Source organism: Fukomys damarensis, unplaced genomic scaffold (genome assembly GCF_012274545.1).
Source record: "Fukomys damarensis isolate Sample0158 unplaced genomic scaffold, DMR_v1.0_HiC HiC_scaffold_16, whole genome shotgun sequence".
Taxonomy (NCBI): domain Eukaryota; kingdom Metazoa; phylum Chordata; class Mammalia; order Rodentia; family Bathyergidae; genus Fukomys; species Fukomys damarensis.
The window spans coordinates 74,140,586-74,167,988 of record NW_022900928.1 but is presented as its reverse complement, the minus strand read 5'-3'; the positions used below and the strand labels follow the sequence as shown (position 1 = coordinate 74,167,988).

General features: G+C 37.7%; 1 protein-coding gene and 1 pseudogene across 6 annotated transcripts in view; one reads left to right on the top strand and one right to left on the bottom strand.

The window, feature by feature from the left end:
- Window positions 1-27,403, bottom strand: part of Fam118b (family with sequence similarity 118 member B) — a 55,478-nt gene that overhangs the window by 13,113 nt on the left and 14,962 nt on the right. For all 6 annotated transcript variants that reach the window (XM_010628653.3, XM_010628654.3, XM_019208092.2 and 3 more), the window contains 2 exons: window positions 9,000-9,092; window positions 5,574-5,826 (listed from right to left, as the gene is read on the bottom strand). In XM_010628653.3, coding sequence (XP_010626955.1) covers window positions 5,574-5,826; window positions 9,000-9,085 — 339 coding nt within the window. In that variant the 5' untranslated portion in view covers window positions 9,086-9,092. The remainder of the gene's footprint in view (window positions 1-5,573; window positions 5,827-8,999; window positions 9,093-27,403) is intronic.
- On the top strand, window positions 11,122-11,558 carry LOC104865229 (annotated as a pseudogene).

Genomic DNA, 27,403 nt, shown 5'->3' with positions numbered 1-27,403 from the left:
ACTGAGTGTTAAGGGTGAACTTATCTTTTTCATCAAAAACCATTTTTAGGGGCCAGGGATTTAGCTCAATGGCACGGTGCCTGCCTCACAAGCACAAGGTCCTGAGGTTCAATCCCCAGTACCCACCCCCCAAAACCCCCAAAACATTTTTACTTCAAAGAATGACTGGCAAATTAACAGATTTAGATATTCTCAGGAATTTCTTTAAAAAATGAAGTAGACCTGTCATTTTGAAGAAAACAAATGATTGCTGCCACCACAGCCAATGAGAAGTCTGCACTTTCAAACAAAATTCAGAATTTTAGAAAACTTTTATCTCTATCTTAAGTCTGATAGCTTCCACATACTCTTCTGATGATACTGGTGACAACAGTCATGAGTAAAGTTCTTTTTGGCTGTGAAGTGTGTGTCGATTTCTGGAATATATGTATAACTCAGTGAGTCATCATTTTCCAAGTGGCCAATACAGGATGTCGCAAAATGGCGTGTGGGCAGACGATTCATCCTAAGTGCAAGCGGACCAGTGGATTTTAACGCAACCAAGTAGGAAACTACAGAAAGCAGGTGTAAGAATCCTGCTGTATTCTTTTAAGCCAGATATTAAACAGATTGGCAAAAATGTGAAACAACATTACTCTTCTTACTCATTTCTGTTTTGGAAAGCAGTTTTGAGCCAGGCATGGTTTGCACACCAGCATTTGGGAGACTGAGGCAGAATTTCGAGGCCAGCCTGGGCTACACAGCAAGACCTTCTTTTAGAATAGTTTATTTTAAAATGGATATTTAAAACAATTCAGTTTAATTTTTAATTAATATAGGGAATGCTGATAGGTATGACCCCCATAACCAAAAGCTATTTGGGATTTTCAATAATTTTTAAAAGAATGGAGGGCTGGGTATTTAGCCCAGTGATTCCAGTGCCTGCCTTGCAAGCAAAAGGTCCTGAGTTTGTTCCCCAGTAGCCACCCCCCGAAAAAAAAACAACCCAAAAACAAACAAAAAAAAAGAATGGAATAATATACGTGGTCTTTCGTGACTTGGTTCCTCTAGTCAGTGTAACGTTTCAAAGTTCATCCACATTGCGGCATGTATCACTTCTCTACTTTTTTGAGACAAGGTCTTGCTATGTAGTTCAGGCTGGCCTCGAGCTTGTGGTGATTCTCCTGCTCCAGCCTCCTGAGTGCTGGATTATATGCATGTGACACCATGCCCAACTTGTACTTTTTTATGGGTAATACTCCATTATATGAATATGCTTAACGTTGCTTATGCATTTGTTATTCTGCATTATTTCCATGTTTTGACTGTTAAATAATGCTATAAATACTCATTTATATGTTTCTGTGTGAACATCTGTTTTTCTTTCTCTTGGGTACATATTTAGATGAGAGCCTTGCTGGGTCAGAATGTAGCTATCTATAGTCAATCCTGAGGAACTGCCAGACTGCTTCCCACAAGAGTTGTACCATTTCACATACTAAGCAGTGTACAAGGGTTTCAATTTTTCCACATTCTTGTCAACACTTATTATTTTACTACTTTTTTCCCCCCTTTTTGGAGGTACGAGGGATCAAATCCAGGGGCACTCTGCCACTGAGCTACTGCTAAGTTGTCCAGGAGGGGTTGCAACCTGCAATCCCTGCCTCAACTTCCTGCACAGCAGGAAATACAGGTGTGCACCACAGTGCTTAGCTTATTTTACTTCTTGATTCTGACCATCCTAATGAATGTGAGGTAGTTTTTCATGTGGTTTTAATTTGCATTTTTCTAATGACTGATGCTAAGTTATCTTCATGTGCTTAACTATTTGCTTATCTTCCTTAGAGAAATGCCTATCTTTGAGACATTTTACTGTTTTAATTGAAATGCCTTATTACTGTACTGACTTTAACGCTTCTTTATATATTTTAGGACTAGATCCAGATAAGACATAAGACCTGCAAATATTTTCTTACATTCTATGGGTTATTTTGCATTTTACTGACGGCAAACATTAATGCAGTTAAGTTTCAAATTCAGATCATGTCCAATGTTATCTTGTTGCTTGTGCTTTTGGTGTTGCAGTTAAAAATTTTTTTCCATGCTATTTGATTAGTGCTGTTCTGCAGTTAAGTTCTGCAGTCAAGCATTCTGCTTGGCTCTTTTTTTTTTGGCTGTTCTGGGTCCCCTGAGATTCTGAATTTCAGACTTGGCTTGTCAAGGTCTAAAAACATACTAGCTGGGATTCTGATAGGGAATACAATTAATCTGTGCTGTGTATCAATCTGGGAAGTACTCTATTCTGACCCATGAATATGCGTTAAGCCATTTATTTAGCTCTTTAAATGTTTTATAGTATTCACAGCATCAGTTTTGAATTTCTTTGTGCAAATTATCCCCCTCTCCATTCTTTCTTTGGTGCTAGTGTCTGAAGTCAGGGGCTTGTGGATTCAACATAGGAGTTATGTCTCCAGCCCTATTCCTAATCTTATTCCTTTTCTTTTCTTCTTTGGAAATGAGGTCTCACTATGGCCCAGGCTTGCCTCCCACCTCAGTTTTCCTTGGGGTTACAGGCATGCTGCACTATGCTTGGCTGTTTCTTTTTGATGGTGTGGAATGAATGATTCTTTTTTTTTTTTTTTTTTTTTTTTTTTTTTTTTTTGTAGTCCAGTCTGGCCCACAGCGATCCTCCTGCCTCAACCCCCTGGGTGTTGGGGTTACAGGCATGTGCCACTGTGCCCAGCTAGGTGAATGATTTTTTAAAACTTCACTTTAGGATGGTTCACCTCAAGTGTCTAGAAAAATATAATGATTTTTGTGTATAAATTCTCTACCCTAATCCTCCTTTCCTTTTCTTTTTTTCTGGGGTGGGGGCAGACAGCAGCACCACTGAGCTAAATCACAGGCTCTCCTGAGGATTTTCTATAGACACTCATATTATCTACAGACAGCTTGTTTCTTCCTTTCTCATCAGGATGCCTTTTATTCCCTTTGCCTGCCCAATTGCCCTGGATGGCAAGCACCTCCAGGACAATGTCAGATAGAACCAAAGTGGGCAAACAGCCTTGTCTTGCTCCTGGTCTTAGGGGAAAGCATCTACTCTCTCACCATCAACAATGTTATCTAAAAGTTTTTCATTTATGCTCTTTATAATGGTGAGGTTGTTTATTACTAATCTGTTGAATGCTTTTATCATGAAAGAGTGTTGGATTTTGTTAAAATGCTTTTCTGTAACTGTTGAAATAATAATGTGGTGTTGATATATTGATCTTCACATGTTAAATCAATTTTGTATTCCCAGAAAATTCTTACTTGCTCATGGTATAAAATTCTTTTTATATAATACTTCATTCAGTTTAGTTATATGTTGCTGAAGGTCTTTGTGTCAACATTCTTAAGAGATGATGATTAGTAAGTAGTTTTTATATGTATGGATCACATAAAATACATTCTTAGTGTCTGGTCTCTTCCACTTGGCACATTTTCAACATTCATCCATGCTGTAGCAGGAATCAGTATTCTATTCTTTTTATAGTAGAATAACACTGTATTATTATTATTTTCCATTCATAAGTGGATGGACATTTTCACTTTTTGGCTACTATGCTATAAACATTCCTGTATAGTACTTGCAAGGTAGCAGTTTAATGTTTTGAGGAGTTGCCAAACTGTTTTCCAGAGCCGTTGTTACCATTTTTCATTCTCATTGAGTAGGAGGGTGCCAATTTCTCTACATCCTCATCAATACACTTGCTATTGTCTTCTTGTTAGAGCATTTTTCAGGGGTGTGAAACAATGCCTGATGGCGGACCTTTTTTTTTTTTTTTTTTTTTTTTTTTTTTTAAAAAAAAGGGGGGTTGAAATACGTGTTGTGGGGTCTTTTTTTTTTTTTTTTTTTTTTTTTTTTGGTACCAGGGATCAAACTCAGGTCCTTGTGCTTATGAGGTAAGGAGCAGAACCACTGAGCTAAATCCCTGCTGGACCTCTTTTTATGTGGCTTGATAGCCACATATCTATCCTCCTCGGAAAAATATCTATTTTAATCTATTGTCATTTTAAAATTATATTATTTGCTTTTTTATTAAATCACTGAAATCTAAGACATGAAGTTTTATATTTTTTCTTTAGCCTATGATCCATTTTAAATTAATTTTTGTATATAGTGTAGAGATCCTGTGATTTTTTTGTTTTGTTTTGTTTTTTTGTTTTTTTTTTGTTTTTTGAGACAGTGTCTCACTGTATAGTTGAGACTAACCTGGAACTCACTATGCAGCCCAGGCTGGTCTCGAACTCACAGCGATCCTCCTGCCTTAGCCTCCAGTGCTGGGGTTACAGGCGTGCGCCACAACACCTGGCCAATCCTGTGAATTTTTTAAAAAAACCCATTAGTAACAAGTTATCCCATTTAAGGACAAGGAATGAAAAGGATGTAAAAAGCCCTAAAGTTTCATGATGAGTTATGAACAGATAGAAATTTAGTTTTAAATGACTGTTTTTAAAGCTAACTCTTAAGGGAACACGGATGTACAACATGGGGGATGTGGGGCGGGGGTGGCATGAAATTATCACTGACAGATGAAATGAAGGACTTAGAGATACTTTTTTTCAGGTGCATCTGACTTATTAAAATTTAGAATATTTGCAGGCTAGGGATGTAGCTTGGTAGTAGAGCACTTACCTAGTGCGTTTAAGGCCTTGTTTCTGATCCCCAGCACAGTAAAAAAAAAAAAAAAATTTAGAAAACACTTTGGCTATTATATTATTTTCAAATATATCTCAAGTGAATCCTATTTTTTTTCTTTATTTTATTTTTGATAACGAGGATCGAACTTGAACTCAGGACCTTATGGTTGCAAAGCAGGGGGCGAAACCACTGGGCTAAATCCCCAGCCCTCTTTTTTTATTTATTTATGTTGTCCAGGCAGGTCTTAAACTCCTGGCTTCAAGTGATCTGCCACTTCAGCCTTCTCAGTAACTGGGCCTAAAGGTGAGTACCATAGCACCTGGCTCTGAATAAAGCAGACAGACAAGGAAACTCTTTTAACAAACCTAGTGTGATAAAAGAACATCAAATACTGCTTTTACTTTATCTGTAAAATGGTAAGATTTATAATCTTTCTGAAGGTCCCTAAAGAGCCTGGGTGCCAGGGAATATACTTATTATAGTAAAGAGCATTGAAAAGCAAATTCAAAATAGAGAGATAATGCATCTCATTTTAATTAAAAAAATTTTTTTTAGTGTTTTGGGACTGTCTCAGTTTGTAGTTCAGGCTAGCCTTAAACTTGTGGCAATCCTCCTGCCTCAGCCTTCTGAGTGCTGGAATTACAGGTATGCACCATGCTGGGCTAAAGATCTATTTTTTTAAACCTATAAAAGTCTCAACATTTAACTCCCTCTCTCTCAACCTCTCTCATGTGCGCACATGCACACACACTGACAACTGTCCATAAGAAGGTCCATCCATAGAAATTCTGCAGAAGGCCCAAATGTTATACAAATCTACAAGTTATAAATGAATATCCCTTTTGAATTCAACACAGAGGTCATGGATTTAGAAAATTTCAAATGACATGGAATATTAGAAGGTACTCACAGGAGAGAGTTTCTGAATAAGGTCATGAGCAACATGGACAAGGTTCTTGTCTTCATGCAGACATTTCTGAAACTTTTCACTTTCTTCCTCTTCTAGAAGATCAAAGTCAATTGCAGCATCCAGTAAAGCCTGAATTAACCCCTTCCAGGATTTCAGAGCTGGAACCTGAGGTGCCACTGCAGCACTGATGCCTGTTCCAATGACCAGCACAAGTTCCCGAGGCTTCTTTGTTTTTAAGCTTGGAAGCAACTTCCTGAAAAAGCAAAACGTAAAAGAGGACTGAAATCTCCAATGGACAGGAGGCACATGGAAAGACTATCTGACTAAAGCAATAGTCAGCTTTCATCATATACAGGTTTGCAGCTGTAACTTTTTTTTTTTTTTTTTTTTGGTACTGGGGATCAAACTTGGGCCTTTGAGCTTGCAAAGCAAGTGGCAGAACCACTGAGCCAAATCCCCGGCCCCCAGCTGTAACTTTTAATACATGTAAAGATGACAAATAACAATTTCTGACACTTCTCCGAAGCAGCTTAAACAAAAGACCAGAATATCGTGCCACAGCTTGCTGAAAAACAAAGAAACCTATTATTTCAGGAATCCTAAAAGCAATCTTAAAATCAATTTTCTCCTTCATAGTTCTCTCAACCCCAAAAAATGCATTACTAGCAGGAAAAGGTCCAAATGTATTATTACAGCTCAGGTGAGTTCTGCCAACTAAATTATATTTTAAACCAATATTAAATTTCAAAAGAATATGTTTGTTATTCCAGAAAGAGAAAAGATATTCACACAAATTTAATTCCTACTGTTGAGAAATATAAAATAGGACGAAAGTCAATAAAAATATAACTCCAAACTTTATAAACATTATTAAGATAAAACAGATGTCATAGACATATATGAGGACAAATATGTCCTCAGTTTTGTTTTAGGTTATCTTCAGGGAAAAACAAAAGAAAGGGAAGGGGGAGGGAGGACAAAAAGAAAAGGAGAAAGGAACAGAGAAAGAGGGAGGAGGATGGAAAGAAAAAAGGAAGAGTAGAAGAAGGGAAAGGAAAGGGAGACATTAGAATCCTGAAACCTAAATATAGTATATGACAAAAAGTAAAAAAAAACATTCCTTTCTTATAGTGATAAGCACAGATCTCTTTGAAGTACACATATGAAATAGCATGAGTACAAGTTTTTGGAATCAAACAGTAGGGAATATAAAGAAAAACTTCTACTCATAGTTCCTCAGTCCTCTTTGATTCCAGAGACTATATATATTAAAATTCCTGTTTGAAATATGTTCCTTCACTTTAATTTTTGCTGATGGCATGCTTCTTTTCCCCCAAAAGACTGCCTTTGCCAACCTTTTTGTCAATTAAAAAAAAGAAAAGAAACAGGATCAACATTTTGGCATAACCCAAAAAGTACTCTGAAGCATTATGAAACATGGTTTTAGGGAAACAACCACTAGAAATCCATCCCTATTCCCAGTTCTGCATTTAATCATCCAACAAGGATGAAAAACCCACAAGTACCAGACGCTATGGTAGGCACTAGATGTATGAATACACACAATAGAGTCCCTGGACTTAAATTTAGTCCACTAGAAAAGACTGACAATGGAAGGAAATGATGGAATGTAAATTTCATTTAGAGACATCAAGATAGTGAATTATCCACAAATACACAATACACAAATATACACATGGAAAAATTTGTGGCTATAAGGACTGTTAATAGTGGTTAACTGTTGGTACTTGAATTTTTATTTTTTTGGGGTACTGGTGGATCTAACTCAGGGCTTTATCCATCCTAGGGAAGTGCTCCACCTTGGAGCTACACACCCAGCCCTGAGGTTTTTTTCTTTTTTTTTTTAAACTATGCACAGATGGCTTGAGCTATTTTTCCTAATTAAGACTTCCAGTTAACAGGCAATATTTAGCAGTATGGTGGTGAACACCTATAATTCTAGCAACTTGTGTTCAGTGGGAGATGGGGAAGTAAAGTTTCCTTACCAAATCTAAGACCTCCCCAATCACCTGTACTCAGGGTGAGTCTTTCAGACACAAAGAGCCAGGCCAATCCCTACCCCTAGCCCATTCTGTCAGGAGATAGGAGGGCTCCTCTCTGAGTAAAATGGCCAATATCACAGAAAAGACAGCTTCCTTGAGATCCACGGGGAAGTCCTTCAGCCGCCAAGCCTGTTATGTGTGTAGACTCCCTATGTGGCTTCTTAGTGTTCTCTCTTAAATATGACCAGACAGATAAGGTGACTTTATATCTGAGGAAGGCTCCCATCCTGACAATTACACAGAAACAAAGAAGCAGGGATAGAGGGATCTGGTGGAAATGGAAACAATGCAGGAAAGAATTTAAGAAAAAAGTATCTTCACACAGACTTAAAAAATTTTCTCTACATGTCAACAAAAAGGGCTTTCAGAAATTAAATAACATGCAAGATAAAACTGAGAAACTCTGCAAAAGAGTGAAAACAAAACAAAGCAAAACTGGGTGATGGTCCAAGCCTGTCTTCCTAACTCATGCATGAGGCTGAAGTAGGGAGATGATGAGTTCAAGGCCAGAGTGGGCTACATGTTAAGTGGGTTGGTTCAAGGTCAGCCTGGACTAAACAGCAAAGACTCTGTTACAAAAAAACCAAACCAGGCTGGGTGTGGTGGCCCACACTTGGAATTCTAGAACTCAGGAGGCCAAGTGAGTTTGAAGCCCACAAACAAACAAACAAACATCCAAACCAACCAACCAAATAAAAAGAAAATAAGATGGAAAAAATAATTTTACAATATATAAGAAAACTAATGACTTAATCCTGAAGGCCCAACTAGACTAAAATAACATGAGTTCTACCAAGACAGGGAAAAGATTTTAACTTTAAGAAAGTCCACATGTAGAGATGCATGCCTGTAATCCTAGGTCTCTGGGAAACTGAGGGAGGAGGATCCCAAACTGGGTAACTGGCAGCTTAGCAAGAGCCTCTCTCAAAATAAAAAATAAAGGCTAGGGAAGTAGGCTGGGAAGACAAGGAGGAAGTATGTGGACCATCAATATGGGGGAAGAGTCATGAGAACAAACCAAATCCTTCCTTTCCATGATTTGAACAAAACAAAACACAATCCTCACTAAAATGTAGCAGTGTAATAAGGTATTAACTATACAGATGTCAGTATCAGAAGAAAGATAAAAAGCTGAAATTGATCATCTCTGAGAAGTAGGGCATTACAGCCTTAAATTACTGACTTAAAACTGTACACATATATTACTATGATAAATTATTTTTACTTTTGATTTAATTGTTTAACTTTTAAATTAAGGTCACTATGGAGTAGCAAAAACAATTAGAAAACAAGGTAAGTTTCACTTCATATTGACTTCCCACTAATGCCAGTTTACTCGGTTCCTGATTCCCTTCTTGTTTACCTGGGCTTTTTGGTGGGGGGTGCGCCATCACTGTAGAATCCAAAAATCTCGTCTATATCAGAGGCCTGGCTCCCTGTAGAAGCCATCCAGTTTCTAAAATAGATTAAATATCATGTACCACAATTAGATCTGCAAAGTATACCATTTAAAACAGCATATACAATAAACAGTGTTAATATGCTATATGCCCTTCAAAGGTATCCCGTTTAATGGAAACCCATTAATGAGAATTCCAAACTTAAGGAATTAAATGTGTCTAAAAGAAGTAGCCTTGAAATTATAGGACTCTGGTGATCCATACTGCCATTTTGCTTGCTCCATTCTCCAAGTCCTTCCTCCAATCTCCCACCAAAACCCACAAACCCAACCAATGTTAACTCTTATCAATATTAGCTGGCACTTTGTGGGATGTAAAAAACACCTGTTATTCTCCCAAATGAACTGGGTTTGGGAAATTCTTAGGAGATAAAAACAACCCATGGGTAAGTATGCCAATAGCTCCCAATCATTTATTTACTCTCAGTGGAAGAAATCACCAGGAGAATGGAAAAATAATCAATACTCATTTGAAGATTGTTAGATATTCCTCATTATCAGACAACTGCCCTTAAAAATAGAAGAAATGCCTCTCTAGCTAAACATGATGGAACTTTCAAATAAAGTCACTGTAGGAAATAGTAAAGGTAACAAGCAAAGATGTATGAAAAATGGTCAATTATGTTTAGGTGCTGAGATAATTAGAAAAAAATTTAAAATTAGTATGTATTAGTTTGAGAACTAAAAAGTTTCAATTGCTCAAAACTTGCTAAATTCTAGAACTGATAATTTAAAAATAAAATATAAAAATGTTTTAAACAGATCATACTGAAGGCAACACCAGAGTTTGGGTATTTTTATTATGTTCATTTTGTTATTAAGATGTAAACTTAAGGGCTGGGGATTTGGCTCAGTGGTTCTGCTGACTGCCTCACAAGCACAAGGTCCTGAGTTTGATCCCGGTTCAAAAAAAATTAAACTTACTTTTTCTAGAACACAACTACTATATTTTCACAAACACTGGCTGCCCATTAAGTACACCATTAGGCTATTCTCCCCTTAAGAGCTTCCCAGTTTATGAATATCAGAGTCAGGATTTAATCATCATTACACTAATGTCATAGTTTTACTTAAACTGAAGTCATTTCCTACTCTAAAAGTGTATCTTCTACATTTTTTTTTTTTTTTAACCAGGGATCAAACTAGGGACCTGGGTAGGCAGCGGAAACACTGAGCTAAACCCCCAGCCCTAAAAGTGTATCTTGTACATGGAGAACTAGTGATAAAAGAGTGGTTACTTCTTCCACATACAGGACAACCCATAAATTTGTGAATATCATTTAAAAATACACAAGGAAAAATGTTTGGCTTTCCTTCTCTCATAACTGTAGTTTGTAAAGTCCATCATCTAAACAAACTGCACCCAAGTAATACTTCATTTACTGAGAAATATAAAAGTAAAACCCAATGGGAAGTTAATGTAGACTTTGAACACAGACACCTTTAGTATGCAGTGTTTGACTCAGCAGCAGCTACACCAATCTCATTTCACAAATATTCACGGGCTACTTATAATACCAATTGCTTAAAAAAAAAATCAATTCCTTTCATACCAATAACCTTATTGAGCACCATGGGTTGAGAATCCCTAAACCAAAATTCCAAAATTTGAACTATGTCAAGCCCCGAAGAAATATTTCAAGCCCACAGTAGAAAATCCCACACCTGATTTCATGGACCAAGTTTCACTTAAAATGCAGGTACACTAAAAATAATGTATAAAAATATCTTTGGGAGCTGGGCGTGGTGGCACACACCTGTGATCCCAGCATGCAAGAGGCTGAGGCTGGAGGATTGCTGCGAGTTTTGAGGCCAGCCTGGGCTACCTAGTGAGTTCAGGACTAGTTTGAACTACAAAGGGAGACCCTGCCTCAAAAAAACAAAATGAAACCAAACAAAAGTTTTGGGATGTATGTACAGTATGAGGTATGTATAAAACAAATTTTTTGTTTAACTTAGATCCTATCTTAAAAATATCATATTTAACCCTTTTCCAGTTGTTGCACTATGTGGTGTGGACTTATAGTCTACTTCAGCAACCATGCCATCCACGGGCCTGCTGCAGTCCACAAGTCTTCGGATGCAAAAAGGTGGCCACAGCTGTGACACACTGCAAATGGGGCAATGGCCTCATCAAAGTGAACAGACGTCCCCTGGAGATGATTGAGCCACATGCTGCAATACAAGCTACTGGAGCCTGTTCTTCTGGGGAAGGAGTGGTTTGCTGGTGTTGACACCCTTGTCTGTATAAAGGGTGGTGGTCATGTGGCCCGGATTACACTATCTGTCAGTGCATCTCCAAAGCGCGGGTGGCCTATTGCCAGAAGGAGATCAAGACTGGACCCTGCTGGTGGCTGATCCCCATCGCTGTGAATCCAAAAAGTTTAGAGGCCCTGGTGCCTGTGCTTGTTACCAGAAATCCTACCAATAAGCTCATTATAAGAATCGGCATTGACCTTTGTAATAAACATGGAATTTTAGGGTTAAAAAAAAAAGATACCTCATTATGTATATGCAAGTACTTAAAAACAAAATAAAACCAAAAAACTCCTGAAATCTCACTCTAGTGTAAAACATTTCAGATGAAGAATACTTAACTTGTATTATTATCCTTTTTTTTTTGGTACCATGGATTGAACTCAGAGGACCTTGAGCTTGCGAGGCAAGCAGCGGTACTATGGAGCTAAATCCCTGGTCCTTTTTATCCTTATTATGGATGAGAAAACTGGCACAAAAAGGTTGATGTCTGGTGGTATGAGAATTCAAACCATGGCAAAATTGCCTCCCAAGACCATGCTCTTAGGAATACCATCATTAACTAAAAACATCCTCCAAGTATTAGCTTTACAGCCTTTACAAACAAACAAACAAACCAACAACAACAACAAAAAAAAAACCTGTAGACCAGTTCTATCATTCTCTCTTGGAAAATATGTGAGATTCTTTTTTGCTGGACTTATTTCCAACTGATGGTCAATTTAAATATTTACACCTAAGTATTTTTTTTTTCTTCATAGAGAGTCAACTGTTCTGAAAGTCTACTCTTTTTACTAAAATTTAAGAAAACTAAGTAGGGTCAATAACTCCTGACTGGAATGTTTCAGATTCTATTATATAGGAACTAAATGAGAATTCAATATGCCCACATCGTATCTGATCATATACTCATCCTGTTTTCTAACAGAGTAATATCTTGTCTTCAAAAGGATGTCTCACATAATACCTCACACATGCACACTCTAGTAGCATAATTATAGAGATCGTATTTTATTCATTCTAGAGTATTATTTTCAGAGGAAAAGTCCATTTTAGCATTTACCCTAAACAATATGCACTGTTGTCAAAGGCCTTCAAAGCTAACTGAAAATCTGACATAGAATTCCTAAACTGCACCAACTAGTTTAGACACAAATTTTTCTACACTATTGCTATTTGAATTTTCATGTCAGTGGAACTTGCTACATGTAGCAGAGGTGGAAATGCTTTTCTGCCACAAGAAAATAAAGGCAATTACCTGTGACAGGGTCTTCATAACTTCCAATGACTGCTAAGTCACTGAGAAATCCTTCAGGGCTAACTGAGTACATCAAAATAAGCCAGATTATTGGTAAATGTTGAGGAAAGTAACAGCAACGTCATGAACAAAAATTTTCAGGCGAAACTTCATGTAAGATAGATGCTTAAGCTTTGAAACCTGTTAGCTGGGTGGAAAACAGAATACTACTATCTCTGGTGGATGAGAAGAAAAGGACAAGTCTTTTAGGAAAAAATTCCAGTCAGAAACACAGGAAAGGGACAAGAGAAAGGGACTGATTATCAGGATGAAATACAGTTGGCGTGCACACACACACACACACACACACACACACACACACACACAAACAAAAAACCATATCTAAGGAGCTGTGCCTGCAACGTCAGTGACTCCCAGCATCTAGGTGCTGGTGAGGGGGCTGAGTCTGGCTCTTCCCCATCTGCAATCAGGCCAGGGTTCCCTCCTGTGCCCCTCATTCTGATCTACACAACCCCATTGTCTCCAGGGTTCAGTATTCAGCTCAAACAAGCAGCACACCAGAAGGAACTTGGAGTAGGACAATGTTGTAGACTGGCAGATGAAATGGATCAAACAGAGAGAAAAGTCCTAATTTTTGTTAGCATTTTTTTTTTTTTGGCCAGGAAATAATGGATCTACAGATGACTAGTTTGAAAGGATGGTATGTTTAAAAAAATCAGTTATATGAGTTCAATCCTCAGTACACCACCACCAACACAAAAATCAGTTGTAGTTACAATAAGTTTTTTTCTATTAAAAACAACAGTGACTGGGATGAAGAATGGCTTACTTCTCTAACATACATAGAAAGGGGTTAATTTTTTGTTGTTTTTTGAAAACACAGTCATGCTATACAGTTAAGGCTGGTGTTGAATCACAATGTAGCCAGGCTGGCCTCAAACTGAGGATCCTTCTATCTCAGCCTCCTGAGTACTGGGATTACAAGTATCACCATGACTATTGATTTTTTTTTTTTAAAGGAAAAAGAGTTACTATAGGAATTGAGAAGAGACCAAAACTGTCTAATACTGCAGTAGCTTCTATTCCAACACATTTGGTTTTAAGAAACTGTGGGGGAAGGGAAGAATGAAAAGATACCCAGTACAAGGTATTACAAAATAGCACTCAAAAAATTTTGTTGATGACAAACAAATCAAGTAAAATATTTCGCTTGGGCAACTGATAAAAGTTAGTTCATAATGTAGATTACAGTTTTCCCCATCAGTGTGTAAAGCAAAGTCACCACTTCTTTTTTCCAAAGCACAGAGAAATAGGAATGATGTCTAGCCATGCAGGGATTTGATTTCTCTCTTACCCCAGGTTTGACATGTTTCCTGTATCCATGATTAACTTAGTTTCTATTGTGATCTGAAAGTGTGCCTGACACCCTTGACCTTCCATCAGTTAGTATCTATATCAAATGTAGCCATGAATGACAGAGCATGGACATAATCCCAGCACTTAGAAGGCTGAAGCAGGGTTGTTTTGAGCAAGGCCAGCCAGGGCCAGAGGGTGAGTTCAAGGCCAGCCTAAAGTATATAGCAAGACCCTGTTTAAAAAAAACCCAAAATCAAAACCCCCAAAAAGATCAGTATCAAATTTATTTCTCTCCCTTTCTCTTTTGTGTGTGTGTGTGTGTGTGTGTGTGTGTGTTGCTAGGGATTGAACTGAGGGCCTTTGCACTGAGCTATATCTCCAACTCTTTTTAAATTTTGCATTTCTTTTTTTTTTTTAAGAATATTTTTTTCTTTTTTGGTACCAGAGATAGAACTTGGGACCTTGAGCTTGTGAAGCAGGCAGTTGAACCACTGAGCTAAATCCCCAGCCCTTAATTTTATATTTCTAGATAGGGTATCACTAAGCAGCTCAGGCTGGAATCAAATGTCAGGTCATCCTCCCTCATTCTCCCAGAATGCTGATACTACAGGTAGAAATTCATTCCTCGAAAACTTCTGTAACATAGTCACTAATAAAAAGCTAGGTTTGTGTCATTTATCATAGAATGTTACCGGAAAAAAAAATGACCATATCTGAACAGTACGAGTTTGAGGCCCACCTGGGCTATACAGTGAGTTCAAGGCCAGCCTGCACTACAAAGCGAGACTCTCAAAAAAAATCCAAACACCCAAATAAAACCAAACTAATAAACCTTGTACATGGAATGAAACTGTTTTAGGAAGGAATAATGGAACATCCAATTTTAGATCTGATTAGAATTGAAGTTGCTGATCGGAGGTGATGATTCTTCTGCACAAAGAATGACAATTTCTTTCTTTGTCTCTGCTTTATCTCCAGTGACGCTTGAGGAGGTATATCCTGCAAACAATGACACATGTTGCTAACGAAGGAGACTTTAAAATATGTAATTTTTTTTGTTTTGTTTTGGTACTGGGGATCAAACTCAGTCCCTTGTGCTTGTGAGGAAGGTGACAGAACCACTGAGCCAAATCCCTGGCTAAAATATGTAATTTAATAAAAATGTTCCCATGTACCAAAGAGCACAATCTTACAAACAACTCCATCACAAATGGCAGGTTATTCATTAAAAATGAAATTAAATATTTCTCTAAGGGCAAGATTTTTATGTTCTACAGGGCCTTGCAAAACAAAATTCTAACTATTAAAATAGTTTACTATAGGTTTTCGTTTTGGTATCTGGGATCAAACTTAGGACCTTGTGCTTGCAAGGCAGGCACGCCAGTTCCACTTAGCTAAATCCCCGGCTCTAAAATATTTTATTATGTAGACTGATAACCTCCATGGCTTACTTTTCAAGCCAATGGAGTGCACACCAAATGCTGCATATAAATATAGATTTCTCTAAGTCTGGAAGACCCCAGAAGATATCTCTACATGAGCTCAAATCTAACAAGTCTTAATGAAGGGAGAGCCTTTCTGTCATAAGAAAAATCAGAACCATCAGTAGGTATATACATCTGATTTTCATGTGCTTGGAGAATTCTGACTCAATTATTATTGAAAATTTTGAAAATACTTTAAAAAATTTTTAAATAATGTCTTTTGACAATGCAAAGCTTGGAAAATTTTATGATTAAAAACGTGTAAATGTAGCAGACTATAATGATTAAGGGACTTCACAGGCAGTGCCAAGTAAAACAACTTGGAGGTGCCCACTTTGTCAGCATGCAATCCAAATCCATTAATAGCAAGAAGCATAACAAAGAAACAAATTGTTCTACAATTATTCTTAGAATTAACTAAAAGGAAAAACATCAAATGTTCTCTGCAAAACTGATACACACACAAGTCTATCAAATCTTTTGCTCATTATGGATTACTTTTGAGTAATCACATGCACAATATTTTAAAAAGACATAATGGCTAAAAAAAAACCAGACATCCATCATCAATCCTTAATTATATTTAAAGCTCAGCTATCAAAATGCCCAGTAAGAATATGCTTGTCTTGAATACAATTTTTCTCTTTTAATTTATCATGTAATGGCTTTCAATGTCTAATGAACACTAGTCTCTTGGCTTTCCTATTCAGAACAGAAGTTAAAGTGGAGGCTCAAAGAGGTTGTCACAATTCCCTTTGAAGAAAAAGAGTGCATTTCTAGATTGTGTGGGGAGGTAGACTACACTGTTCTGCTTAGAGTATAAAGAGACTGATGAATTCCTCAAAGGCCCTTCTTCATGTTTTTTTTCTTTCCTTTCCTACTAGGGATTGAACCCAAGGCCTTGACATAGAATTACATCTCTGGCCCTGTATTTTATTTTGAGACAGGATCTCACTAAGTTGCTCAAGTGCTGTTCTGATTTGCAGTTACAGTAATTCCTGTCCCACTTTTCTTACTGTGAGAAAAAAGTGGAAAAAAAATTTTTTTTGAGACAGGTTCTCACTGCGTAGTTCAGGCTGGCACTGAGCTACTCAGTGAGTTCAAGGCCAGCCTGAACTACACAGTGAGAACCTGTCTCAAAAAAAAAAAAACCCACTCTTCTGAACATTTTCTTTGGTAAGCTTAGCTTCAACTTTATGGAAAACTAAACTAGAAACAGTAAGCACCAAATCACAGGTCAATTCAAATACAAAAATCACTTCAATATAAAACCACCACCTAAAACTGGAAAAAGAATCAATCAGAAGTTTTTAAAAAAAAAAGTACAAAAGGAGTGCTATGAACCACAAAATTCTAAACAACACAGGAAAGCTGAGCTGTGGACAAGTATGGCTGGTGTAGCTTTGGCTACTGGACAAACAAACACAGTTCTTCACAAAGAGCACTTCAAACAGAACTGCTGCTGAGTAACCTATATACAGGATGTACCTGACATGTGCACAACTTTGGCAATGTCCTACTATATTGGTCCTTGAGTAGCACCTTATGTAAGCAGTGTGCCCAACTTAAGACTGGAAAATTAAAACATGTGGAAAATTTTACTGAGTCAAAGGACAGAAGATGTAGATGTCCAAACAAAAAATGTTAAGAGGATTTGGCATTACTGAGTTAGAAAGAAACAAGAGACATGATAATACTTGCTCTTAGAAGGGCAGTTTTCTGGGAACACTTATTCTATTTTATGGGATGAAGCACTGCTCAACTGTAGAATCAAAAATAAAGCAAATTAAGATCTTTAAACTCAGGTATGATGGCAGGTGCCTGTAGTTCCAGCACTTGAGAGGTTGAAGCAGAAGGATCATGTGAGTGTCAGAGATGGAGGCCAGTCTGGCAACATCTAAAAACAAACACCGAATCTGAAATAGAATTTGGAATTACTTAATTTTGCTTTTTAACCCAGCTCTGGCCTTTACTGGTGTGGTAATATAATCCCATCCCCACAGGGCCTTCTTTCTGTGTCTCTCTTCTCTTAAATCTCCCTCTCCTTTCTAAGGACACCTGTCATTAGATTTAAGGCCTACTCCAAATCCTGGATGATCTCATCCCAGAACCCATTATTTTAATTATCTCTGCAAAGACCTAAATAAGGTCACACTCACAGGTACCCTGGTTGGCTTGAATGTACCTTTTGGGAGGACACGTCAGAGTTTGTTAAGTTGCTGTGAGTTTTAATACTGACACAAAAGGCTGAGTATTTGGCTCAGTGGCAGGGTGCTTGCCTAGTATGTGCAAGGCCCTGGCTCATCTCTAGAATTTCCCCTTCCAGCCCAAAGGCAGTTCCTCCACAACCACACAATCTTCACCTTGTCCCTGCTCCTCTGAGAAGCAAGTGCACTTGGCTCTTTTGCCATCCTTTGCTGTAAAACAAAGCCTTTTTGAATTCTGACTTGGAGATCTGTAAACTGAAATGGTAAAATCTTTAGTTTTTACTAAATGCTAGGTATACAAGCATGTGATCTATAGTAGACATCCCTGCCCAGTACTATCAGGCTATAAGTGGGTCATGCTTCTTGCGTTCCATAATTCGGCTATATTGTTTTATATTAGGAATTAGACTTAAGCCCTATGTGAATCAAATGGGCATGTCTGATGGTGGTCTTGGCAAGTATATCCCAATGGCTGCCACAGAGAAGTGGCAGGGCTCTGCTAAATTATGCGTAGCTGAGGTCAGTGTTACCCCAAATAAAATCCTTTCCCCTGAATTATGGCTTCTCACTGACCTGATGGGCTGCTTTCTAATCGCACCTGGTCCCAATATAGGTTTGTACTATCCAAGGAAGATCAGCAATGTGTCTTACCTTACAACTCTGCTTCGTGCTACCAGGCCAGATGTTTGGCACCATGTATCACTAGATGCCTTCAAAGCATACTCTGCCCTAACTTCATTTCCGCTTACAAACCTCATCAATCTCTGTAAGGTAGTTCTCACGGCTGTGAATTCCCTTGGATTTTCTTTGGGAAAATTAACACTTCCTCATTTCTGAATGATATAACTTTGCTGGGCAATGTATTAATGGGTGGCAGGTTTTTCACTCAGCTCCTATTCTCTCTTGGCATGCAGAATTTTTCCTGAGAAATCCACTAATAACCTCATTGAAATTCTCTCAAATGTGTTTTTTGTCTCTTGCTGCACTCAAAAGTTCTTTTGCCTTTTTGGGGGGTGGGTACCGGGGATTGAACTCAGGACACTGTGCTTGTAAGGCAGGAAGCAGAACCACTGAACTAAATCCCTAGCCCTGCCTTTGAGTTTTGACAGTTTATTATAGATCATGGTGAACTGGTCTTCAGATTAAATATCATTGGAGAGCTCTGGCAAAAAAAAAAAAAAAAAAAAAAAAAAAACCCAAAAAACAAAAACAAAAAAACCACACTCTGCTCTATTCCTTCCCAAGCTTGTAATCAATAAATACTGTATATACTTGGAGGTCTCTGTCTTTGCTGCCCAGTGCAGCAATGATCAGCCCAAGACATAGTTCTAAGTCTCATTTCTATTTTGTTATCAGCTCTGTGCTGTAATGGCTCATGAGACCAGGACCCACTGCAGGGGTCTCTGGTAAGGTTCTCTTTCCCACTCCCTATAGTGACCCAATTTCAATTTTTTACTCATGGAAAGAGATCTCTTTGTTCAGCTCTTCTACAAACTGAATGGAAGAAACTTTGCAAGTGCAGACAATCAATGTGAGTGTTTATAGATTACCATTTCTATAACATCTAATGGAATGGAAGCTCTTTGCCTAATTATTGTCTGTTTTGACATTTGAACTTCCTTGAAACTGATGAAGGAAAAACTCCCTCCTAGAAAGGTGAGACATTCCCTTTATTCCTCCCCTCCAGGCATACCTGCCTCTACAGAGTTCCTGACAGACCTAGCTACTTCCACTTTGAAGCCTTTCTTTGTACTGGTTGTGCATTCTTAAGCCCAGAATATTTTTTTCTAATGTTTGCAAGCACAGGTTTCCAAGCCCTTGATCAAATCATACTGAATGATTTGATACTCTGTCCTATTTAAAATTGACCACACTCATTCCTCTGCCCCACACGTTAACTCTATTTCATGGTCAAACTGGTAGGACAAAATGGAGCTTTAAAAGTTAGATTTTTTTCCTTTAGCAACAAAATGGCTTTTCCAAACTTCCTGAGGCTGAAGGTGTAATCACCTATTCCCTCCTTAGCTCAGGTTTACAGACAACACATGCAGATGCTGCTCCAGAGGGCCAGGGGCCAGATTCTTCCACAGGAAAGGGAGGTTGCAGAAGATGGTCAAGAGGGATTGAAGCAAGGTTGGAGTTGTCTGTTGTCTCACTGTATTCCTTCTCCCCTCTCTTCCTTTATCATAAAAGGGCCTTGCACAACTAATGTGCTTGTGAAGACTGGACCCCACTGGGAAGAGCTGTTTTGAAAAGGCAGGTCATAAGACTGCAGTTCAGAAGGAATAGAGCAGTCATTGAGAAAAATGCCTCCTCTTGATACTGATGTACTGAACTATAGCAATCTTGTAGAAATCATTGACTGTATTATTGATAGAGGACATAATGTAGCAAAACTGGCTGGAAAGTAAGTGGGACCTGTCAATTATAAGATCCCAGGACAGCACCAAATTATTCCCAAAACCCCATACGTGGGACTTCTCACTTAATCCTAGGAGATGTGGATGACATAAGAACACAGATCCCACCAGGAGCCCACTATCCTGACTCTTCACAGTAACTCACTCTGTCTTCTAGACCAGGGCGTATTTTTACTTTTGCTTTTTCTCCTTTCCTCTTTTGTTCAGGCCAAGTTCATTCCACAGAGTCAATTTTTTCCTTACCCCTTCAACTCTTACTTTGAAACAAACGTTTGGCAATGTTTTTGTTGTTCAAGGCAAGAAGAACCTGGAATAAGCTTAACTGAGTCATTTCTAAAAGAACTACCCGAGAACACTATGAGAGAGCTCATTATCCATGGGGGCTTAATTGTAAAGCAGGCAGTGTGTGACCACATGGGAGAGATAGAGGCTTTCCATTTAAAGGAAGCACATAAGGGTTGGTTACAAAATGAAATTCCTGCAGGACATGGAAAAAAAGAAATTCTCACAGAATGCAGAAAAGGAAAAGGCTGAAGAAATTAAGATGAGAAAAGAAGAAAAAAGAAAGATGTACAGGGCCTGTCCAGGAGGTACAGGTTATGTGTAATAGGAATACCTGAAACAGAGAACAAATCAAATGAAGCTAAACAATAATTATAGAACTAATTAAAGAAAAGTTTCCAGAGTTGAAGAATGAAGCAGGCCTGCAAATGAAGAAGGCTCACAGAGTACCTTTAAAATTTAATGAGAAGAAAGCAACACCTAGACATGTCCTTGTGATTTTTTTTTTTTTTTGGTATGGGGATCGCATTCAGGCCTTTGTGCTTGTGAGGCAGGCAGTGGAACCACTGAGCCAAATCCCCAGCCCTCCTGACTTTTTAAAACTTCAAGGACAAAGAAAAAATTTTCCAGAGAAAGTAGGTTATCTATAAAGGGGGGAAAGATAGACCAAACTCAGATTTTTCTCTGATAATTCTAAACACCAGGAGACAATGGAACATCTACAAAATTTTAAGGGAAAATAATATGAACCAAGAATTATATACCCTGCCAAGTTTAGTATTTCTGTATGACAGTAACTGGAAGACATTCTCAGATCCAAGGTGTTAAGAAAGTGTATTGACCAAGAATCTTCTCTGGAAATTTTGCTGAATTAAATTCAGGAAAAAGGAGTAGGGATATAGCTGTACAGAAGATTTCATGGTTAAGAATGCGAAGTTTAAAATTATTACATATAGGGTAATAAACCTAAGTGCAAACTAAATTTGTAAACTGGAGCTAAAATTTTTAGTTTATGTAATTTTAAATTATCAAAGTGCATACCAAATAGTCAATGTAAATAAATACCATTTTATTTTTATTATAAAGATGGATGTGTTAAGCCAAATGTATGTTAAATAAAAGTGCTTTGTCACTGTGGGTGGGTCAAGTACATAAAAGACATTCTAAATGTTTATCTGACAAAATTGGAAATTGTATAGTTTTAATTCCTTTAAAAAACAAACACATTCATTATGTTAATACTGATAATGTTAGGAAAAGAATTTCTAAAGTGCTGGTTGGAGGGGTGAATATGTCTGAGATGCTGACTGGGAAAACCAGTAATTACTGCATCAAATGGTGCATCATATAAGTCAATGTGTCATTAAATTGTGGATGAAATAGATTATATAGATTCCAAGTTTCTAGAATGGAAAACAAGAGAAAAGACAAGAAAAAGCAGGCAAAAAAACTACACACACACACACACACACACACACACACCCCAAAAAACAACAAAAACAAAACAAGAAAGTGTTAAAATTTGCATAAAAGATATTGACAGAGGTAAAGGTGAATTATACTCACTAACTGGTTAAATTCCCAATTAATAAGATCTAAACTGAGTTAAAAAAATCAATCTCTAATTTGAGAAACTCACATATGAAACATTAAAAGAGTTTAAAGGCAGTGGTAACTCTAGGTCACAGAAGTGGTAACATTCTTATTAGGCAAAAATAAAGATGTTACAAGAAATTTCACATTTAAGAGATTATGTGGTGCTCATAAGATTTTTGTTCAGTATCTTGATGTGAATGGCAGTTTTACCATTACAAACTGATATAGATACATATATTTTAAAGCAGAAAGCAGATTCAAAATTAGTGATTTTATATACTTAAAATTCATTCAGTAGTCCTTCAATTGAAGAGAATACATGTAGCAAAAGCTGATGGACTATGACTTCAAAAATTACGGTTTTTGATAAAGTAAATGGAACGTTAAGAGTTGAAGAGTAGTTAAGAGATGTGTGTGCCCAAACTACATCCTTTTTTTTTTTTCTTAACCTTATTTGATTCTTCAAATTACCCTGAAGTATTTCTGATGATTTTATACTAGCATGCTGGGAAACTTTAAAAGTTCTGGAAACCACAAATGACCACGCGGCAAAAAATACCTACAAAGTATTAAGTTAACACAGAACATCACATACTTAGAATTCTTGAAATATTCTTAAATGTCCTTTGGGTTAAAGAAGAATTTACAACAAATGCTGATGATTTAGTAAATACAATGATGAAAATGTGCTTTACCTGTTATGAGATAGATGTGGAAAATCCAAGAACCAGAGATTTAAAACACTAGGTACAAAATGGGAATATGCAAATAGCAAAAAGTAACTGAAAAATTTAAATGTTGCTACCTTCCAAATGAGGAAGTCGGGCTAGGGATGTAGCTTAGTGGTGCCGCACCTGCCTCACAAATGAGGAAGTATTGGATTTATTCCCAAAATAAACTGGTCCAAGTACTATCAAAAAAAAAAAAAAAAAAAAAAAAAAAAAAAAAAAAAAAGGGAAACAAAGGGCCCTGCACACCTGGACACAGTGAGAGGGAAAGAGGGAATGTGTGGCAGTATGAGGTCTCTCCATCTCCCTGGAGCTGGCTGTAAATGAAACCTTTTTCCTTTCACCAAAACACATCCTTCGGGGGTTTGTTCAGTCAGTGGCTGACAGCAAGGGCACACACCACCCCCTACCTGTATTTAATAGTTGTATAACAGCTATACTAATTATGTTTATTATTTGACATCTGCCTCCTCTCACTGGAATGAAGCCATTCAAAGATGAACCTTTTGTCTGTTTACTTCCAAGAACAGTACCTGTCACATAACAGGCATAAGTATTTATTTGATGATCACAAATGAAAGATGTTGCTAATGATTCAGATTTTAAGAAAGACATTTCTTTTCAAACAGAGAAAGAATTTAAAATTAAAATAGAACTGTGTGTTAGGCAGGTATAGTAGTGCACACACATATTAGTAATCCCGACAACTTGGGAGGCTGAGGCAGGTGGACTGCTGAGCCCAGGGGTCTGACACAAGCTTGGACAACACTGTTAAGACCACCATCTCAGAAAGTGAAGGGGAGGGAACACCTGGTTATAGTTTTCAATGGAGTAAGGACCATAAAAGGCTGTTTTAGTTTTTAAATGGAACAGATGGGAACACTGTGTATAAAAGAGTAAATCAACACTCAAACTATCATTTTTCAGATGTGCCAAGAGGTTTAAGTGATGGTGATCTGATTCAACAGGCAAAAGAAGGACTTCAGGCTTCAAGACTATCATCCTGCATTTACTGAACATTTCATTAAATTGCTTTATTTTTATAACTCAAGTTTCACAAGTAAACTGATTTTTAAGGGAAGAATTCTTTCTGGCAAATGACTTAAGGACATCAGGACATTAGGACATCAGTATTCAGAGCTTACAAATCAGTTTCTCTTATTTTACACATCTAGCTAAAGTACTTTTCAATCACAAGAAAAGAAAAGCTTGTGGAGCAGCAAAGGAATTTCAAAACACAACTGGGTTAACTAATGGCTTAAAATCATTCTACGGCTTCTCAGTGTTTAATAAAATTAAACACCTTGTGTGGCTGCAAGACCTAGCATGATCCAGAGCCCAGGACTCTCCCTCCCTTATTGGTCCTCTAGACTTAAATGTTAGCACCTGGAATCTGATTTTTCACCTCCTTCACCCAAATGCCTCATCTGAACTGTATAACACTTTCAGTTGACTTCTCTTTTAAGAAAAGAAAAAAAAAAAAAGAAAAAGAAAAAACACTCCAATAAGTAGTCTGGTCTGACTGATCATCAAAGCCCAGCCCCCAGCCCATTTCTGTTACACCGTGTTTACACAAATAGCAAATATTCACTATTAGCCGATCCAATGAGAGTGCACCTAGCATGAAGTAACTTAAAGACCAATTGATATGTCTCACTTTCTGAACTGATAAAAGCCAGAATGAATGGGTAAAGTTATGGTATTACCTTTTATGCCAAACAGCCCAGCAGCCGACAAATACCACTAAGCTGTTTAAAGGCTACTAACTTATCTCTACACATAAAAATACTCATCTGCTTTGGAGGAATCTTATCTTTTAGTTTTAACAAGAATAAATGAAATTAAGATTACATAGTACTTTTAAAAAATGTGCTGCTCTGTTTTATGAAACAAAATTACATACATTTCACCTAGTCTCCTTCTGGCCCAACTATGATTATATTCTGTATTTGCCAGAATTTAAAATGACAGGAATCATGTTAGCCACAAGCTGCTGAATTTTCACATTCAACTATCTGATAAATGATAAATGGCAGGCATTACGTTAAGAATATCCTCTTGTCGGCTTGGACTCAGAGCTACCTCTGCTGTGTGGCCTGGCCCGAACTACGGGCCTCCTCTGTAGCCGTGCCATTTCCAGTGGGCACCAGTGATTAGCTCCGACACAGCTCCAGGTGGGTGAGCTTTGCGTCATCGCCCTGGCTTGGACTCAGAGCCACCTCTGTTGCGTGGCCTGGCCCGAACTACAGGCCTCCTCTGGAGCCGCGCCATTTCCAGTGGGCACCACTGATTGGCTCTGATACAGCTCCAGGAGGGTAGCTGCGTGGGCACCGCTGAGCACCGTCCCCCCAAATCCCGGCTATTAGATCCCCTGATTGAGCCAGTCCTTGGACGCACTCTGCAGAGGCATGGTGGGCTATAAAGGGTGATGACTGATCCTATTATGTTCCTGATTGTATCAATAGGGATAAAGGATAGGGATTGATTTGATGAGTTGTTTTCTCAATTATGAAAATGAGAATGTCTATAAGTCATTCAAGAATCAAAGACTGGGATGCAATGATATCAGGAAGATTTAAGGACCCAGAGATTAAATCAAGGTCAACCCAACAGCAAAAATAAAGATGAGAAAATACTTAAGCAAGCCACAAAGACAGACTTCCAGTTCACCAATGGCAAACAGTAGGGCAAAGGAGGATGAAAAATCAGAGAGTGGACCTCCAAGACACTCAGAACTCACAGCACAGGAAGTAAAAAAACTGATCAACCAAGTTCTAGAAAAATTCAAAACAGAAATTATTTCCCAGATAACCACAGAGATGGTGAGCACAATGAAAGACATGATTCGAGACTCCAGAACAGAAACTGACAAAAAAATAGATGAGCTTAGGAACATAATAGAACTCATGAAGGCCCAGCATAAGAAAGAAATGGAAACAATGAACACCCAACATAGGAAAGAAATGGAATCCATTAAACAGATTCAAACAGATATCCAGGAGATTAAAAACACTATTGAAAGCGTATGCAACAGAATAAAAGATTGCGAACATAGAATCTCAGATATAGAAGATAGGATCACAGACAGTGACCGTGAAAAGAGAGGTTTCTTAAAAACAGTAAGGGATCATGAGAAATCGATCGAACAACTCCTAGATGATGCAAAGAAGAATAACATAAGACTGATAGGTATCCATGAAGTACCAGGAGAAAATGCAAATGACTTAAAAAAGCTGTTCAAAGAATTAATGACAGAAAACTTCCCAAACAGAGCAAAAGAATTTGACATACAGATAAGCGAGGCATATAGGACACCAACTAGCCATGATCAAAAAAAATCTACACCTAGACATATAATAATCAAGATCCCAGAAACCCAACAGAAGAACAAAATACTACAAGCAGTAAGAGAAAAGAAACAAATCACATGCAAAGGAAAGCCCATCAGAATCACAGCAGACTTTTCAACACAAACCCTCAGGTCAAGGAGAACCCAGAGTGAGGTATTTCAAGTCCTAAAAGAAAACAACCTACAACCAAGACTGATGTATCCTGCAAAACTCTCTTTCAAAATGGACAGAGAAATAAGATACTTCCATGACAAAGAACACTTGAGAAACTTCATGAATACTAAACCAGCACTACAAATAATTTTAAACAATATCCTAGAAAAAGACAAAGAAGATCACAACACCAGGAGGCCCAACAGAGCAAATCAAATAGCCAAGGCAAGAAACTAAGAGAGGACAAAAAATAAAAAGAGTCAACAAAAGGACAATAACATGACAATAATAAGTCAGTGCATATCAGTTATAACTATAAATGTCAATGGCCTCAATCCACCAATCAAGAGAAACAGATTGGCAGAATGGATTAAGAAGCAAAATCCAACAACATGTTGTATATAAGAAACACACCTAGTGCAAAAAGAAGCCCATAGACTGAAAGTGAAAGGATGGAAAACAATTCTCCACGTAACAGGAGCCCAGAAAAAAGCAGGGGTAGCAATCTTATTTGCAGACAAAGCAAACTTCAAACCAAAACTGATTAAGAGAGACAAAGAAGGCCACTACATCCTTGTGAAGGGAACAATCCAAGAGGAAGAAATGACAATCATAAACATATATGCACCAAATATAAGTGCCCCCAACTATATAAAACAAATATTAAGTAACATGAAAAACCAAATAACCACTAATACAATTGTAGTGGGGGATCTGAAAACCCCACTATCACAAGTAGACAGATCATCTAGGCAAAAAATCAACAATGAAATACTAGAATTGAACCAAGCTTTTGAATACATGGACTTATTAGACGTCTATAGAGTGTTCCACCCCACAAAATCAGAATATACATTCTTTTCAGCTGCACATGGGTCATTCTCCAAGATAGATCACATACTAGCTCACAAAACAGGTTTGAATAAATGCAAAAGAATTGAAGTTATTCCCTGTATATTATCAGATCACAGAGCAGTAAAGCTGGAGATCAATAGCATAAGAAACCATAGGAACTTCACAAACACATGGAAATTGAACAACACTCTCCTGAACAATCAATGGATCACAGAGGAAATTAAAGAAGAAATCAGACAGTTTTCACAAATAAACGAAAATGCCAATACAACATACAGGAATCTATGGGACACAATGAAAGCAGTTCTACGTGGAAAATTCATAGTACTGAATGCCCCCATTAGGAAAACAGAGCAAGCTCAA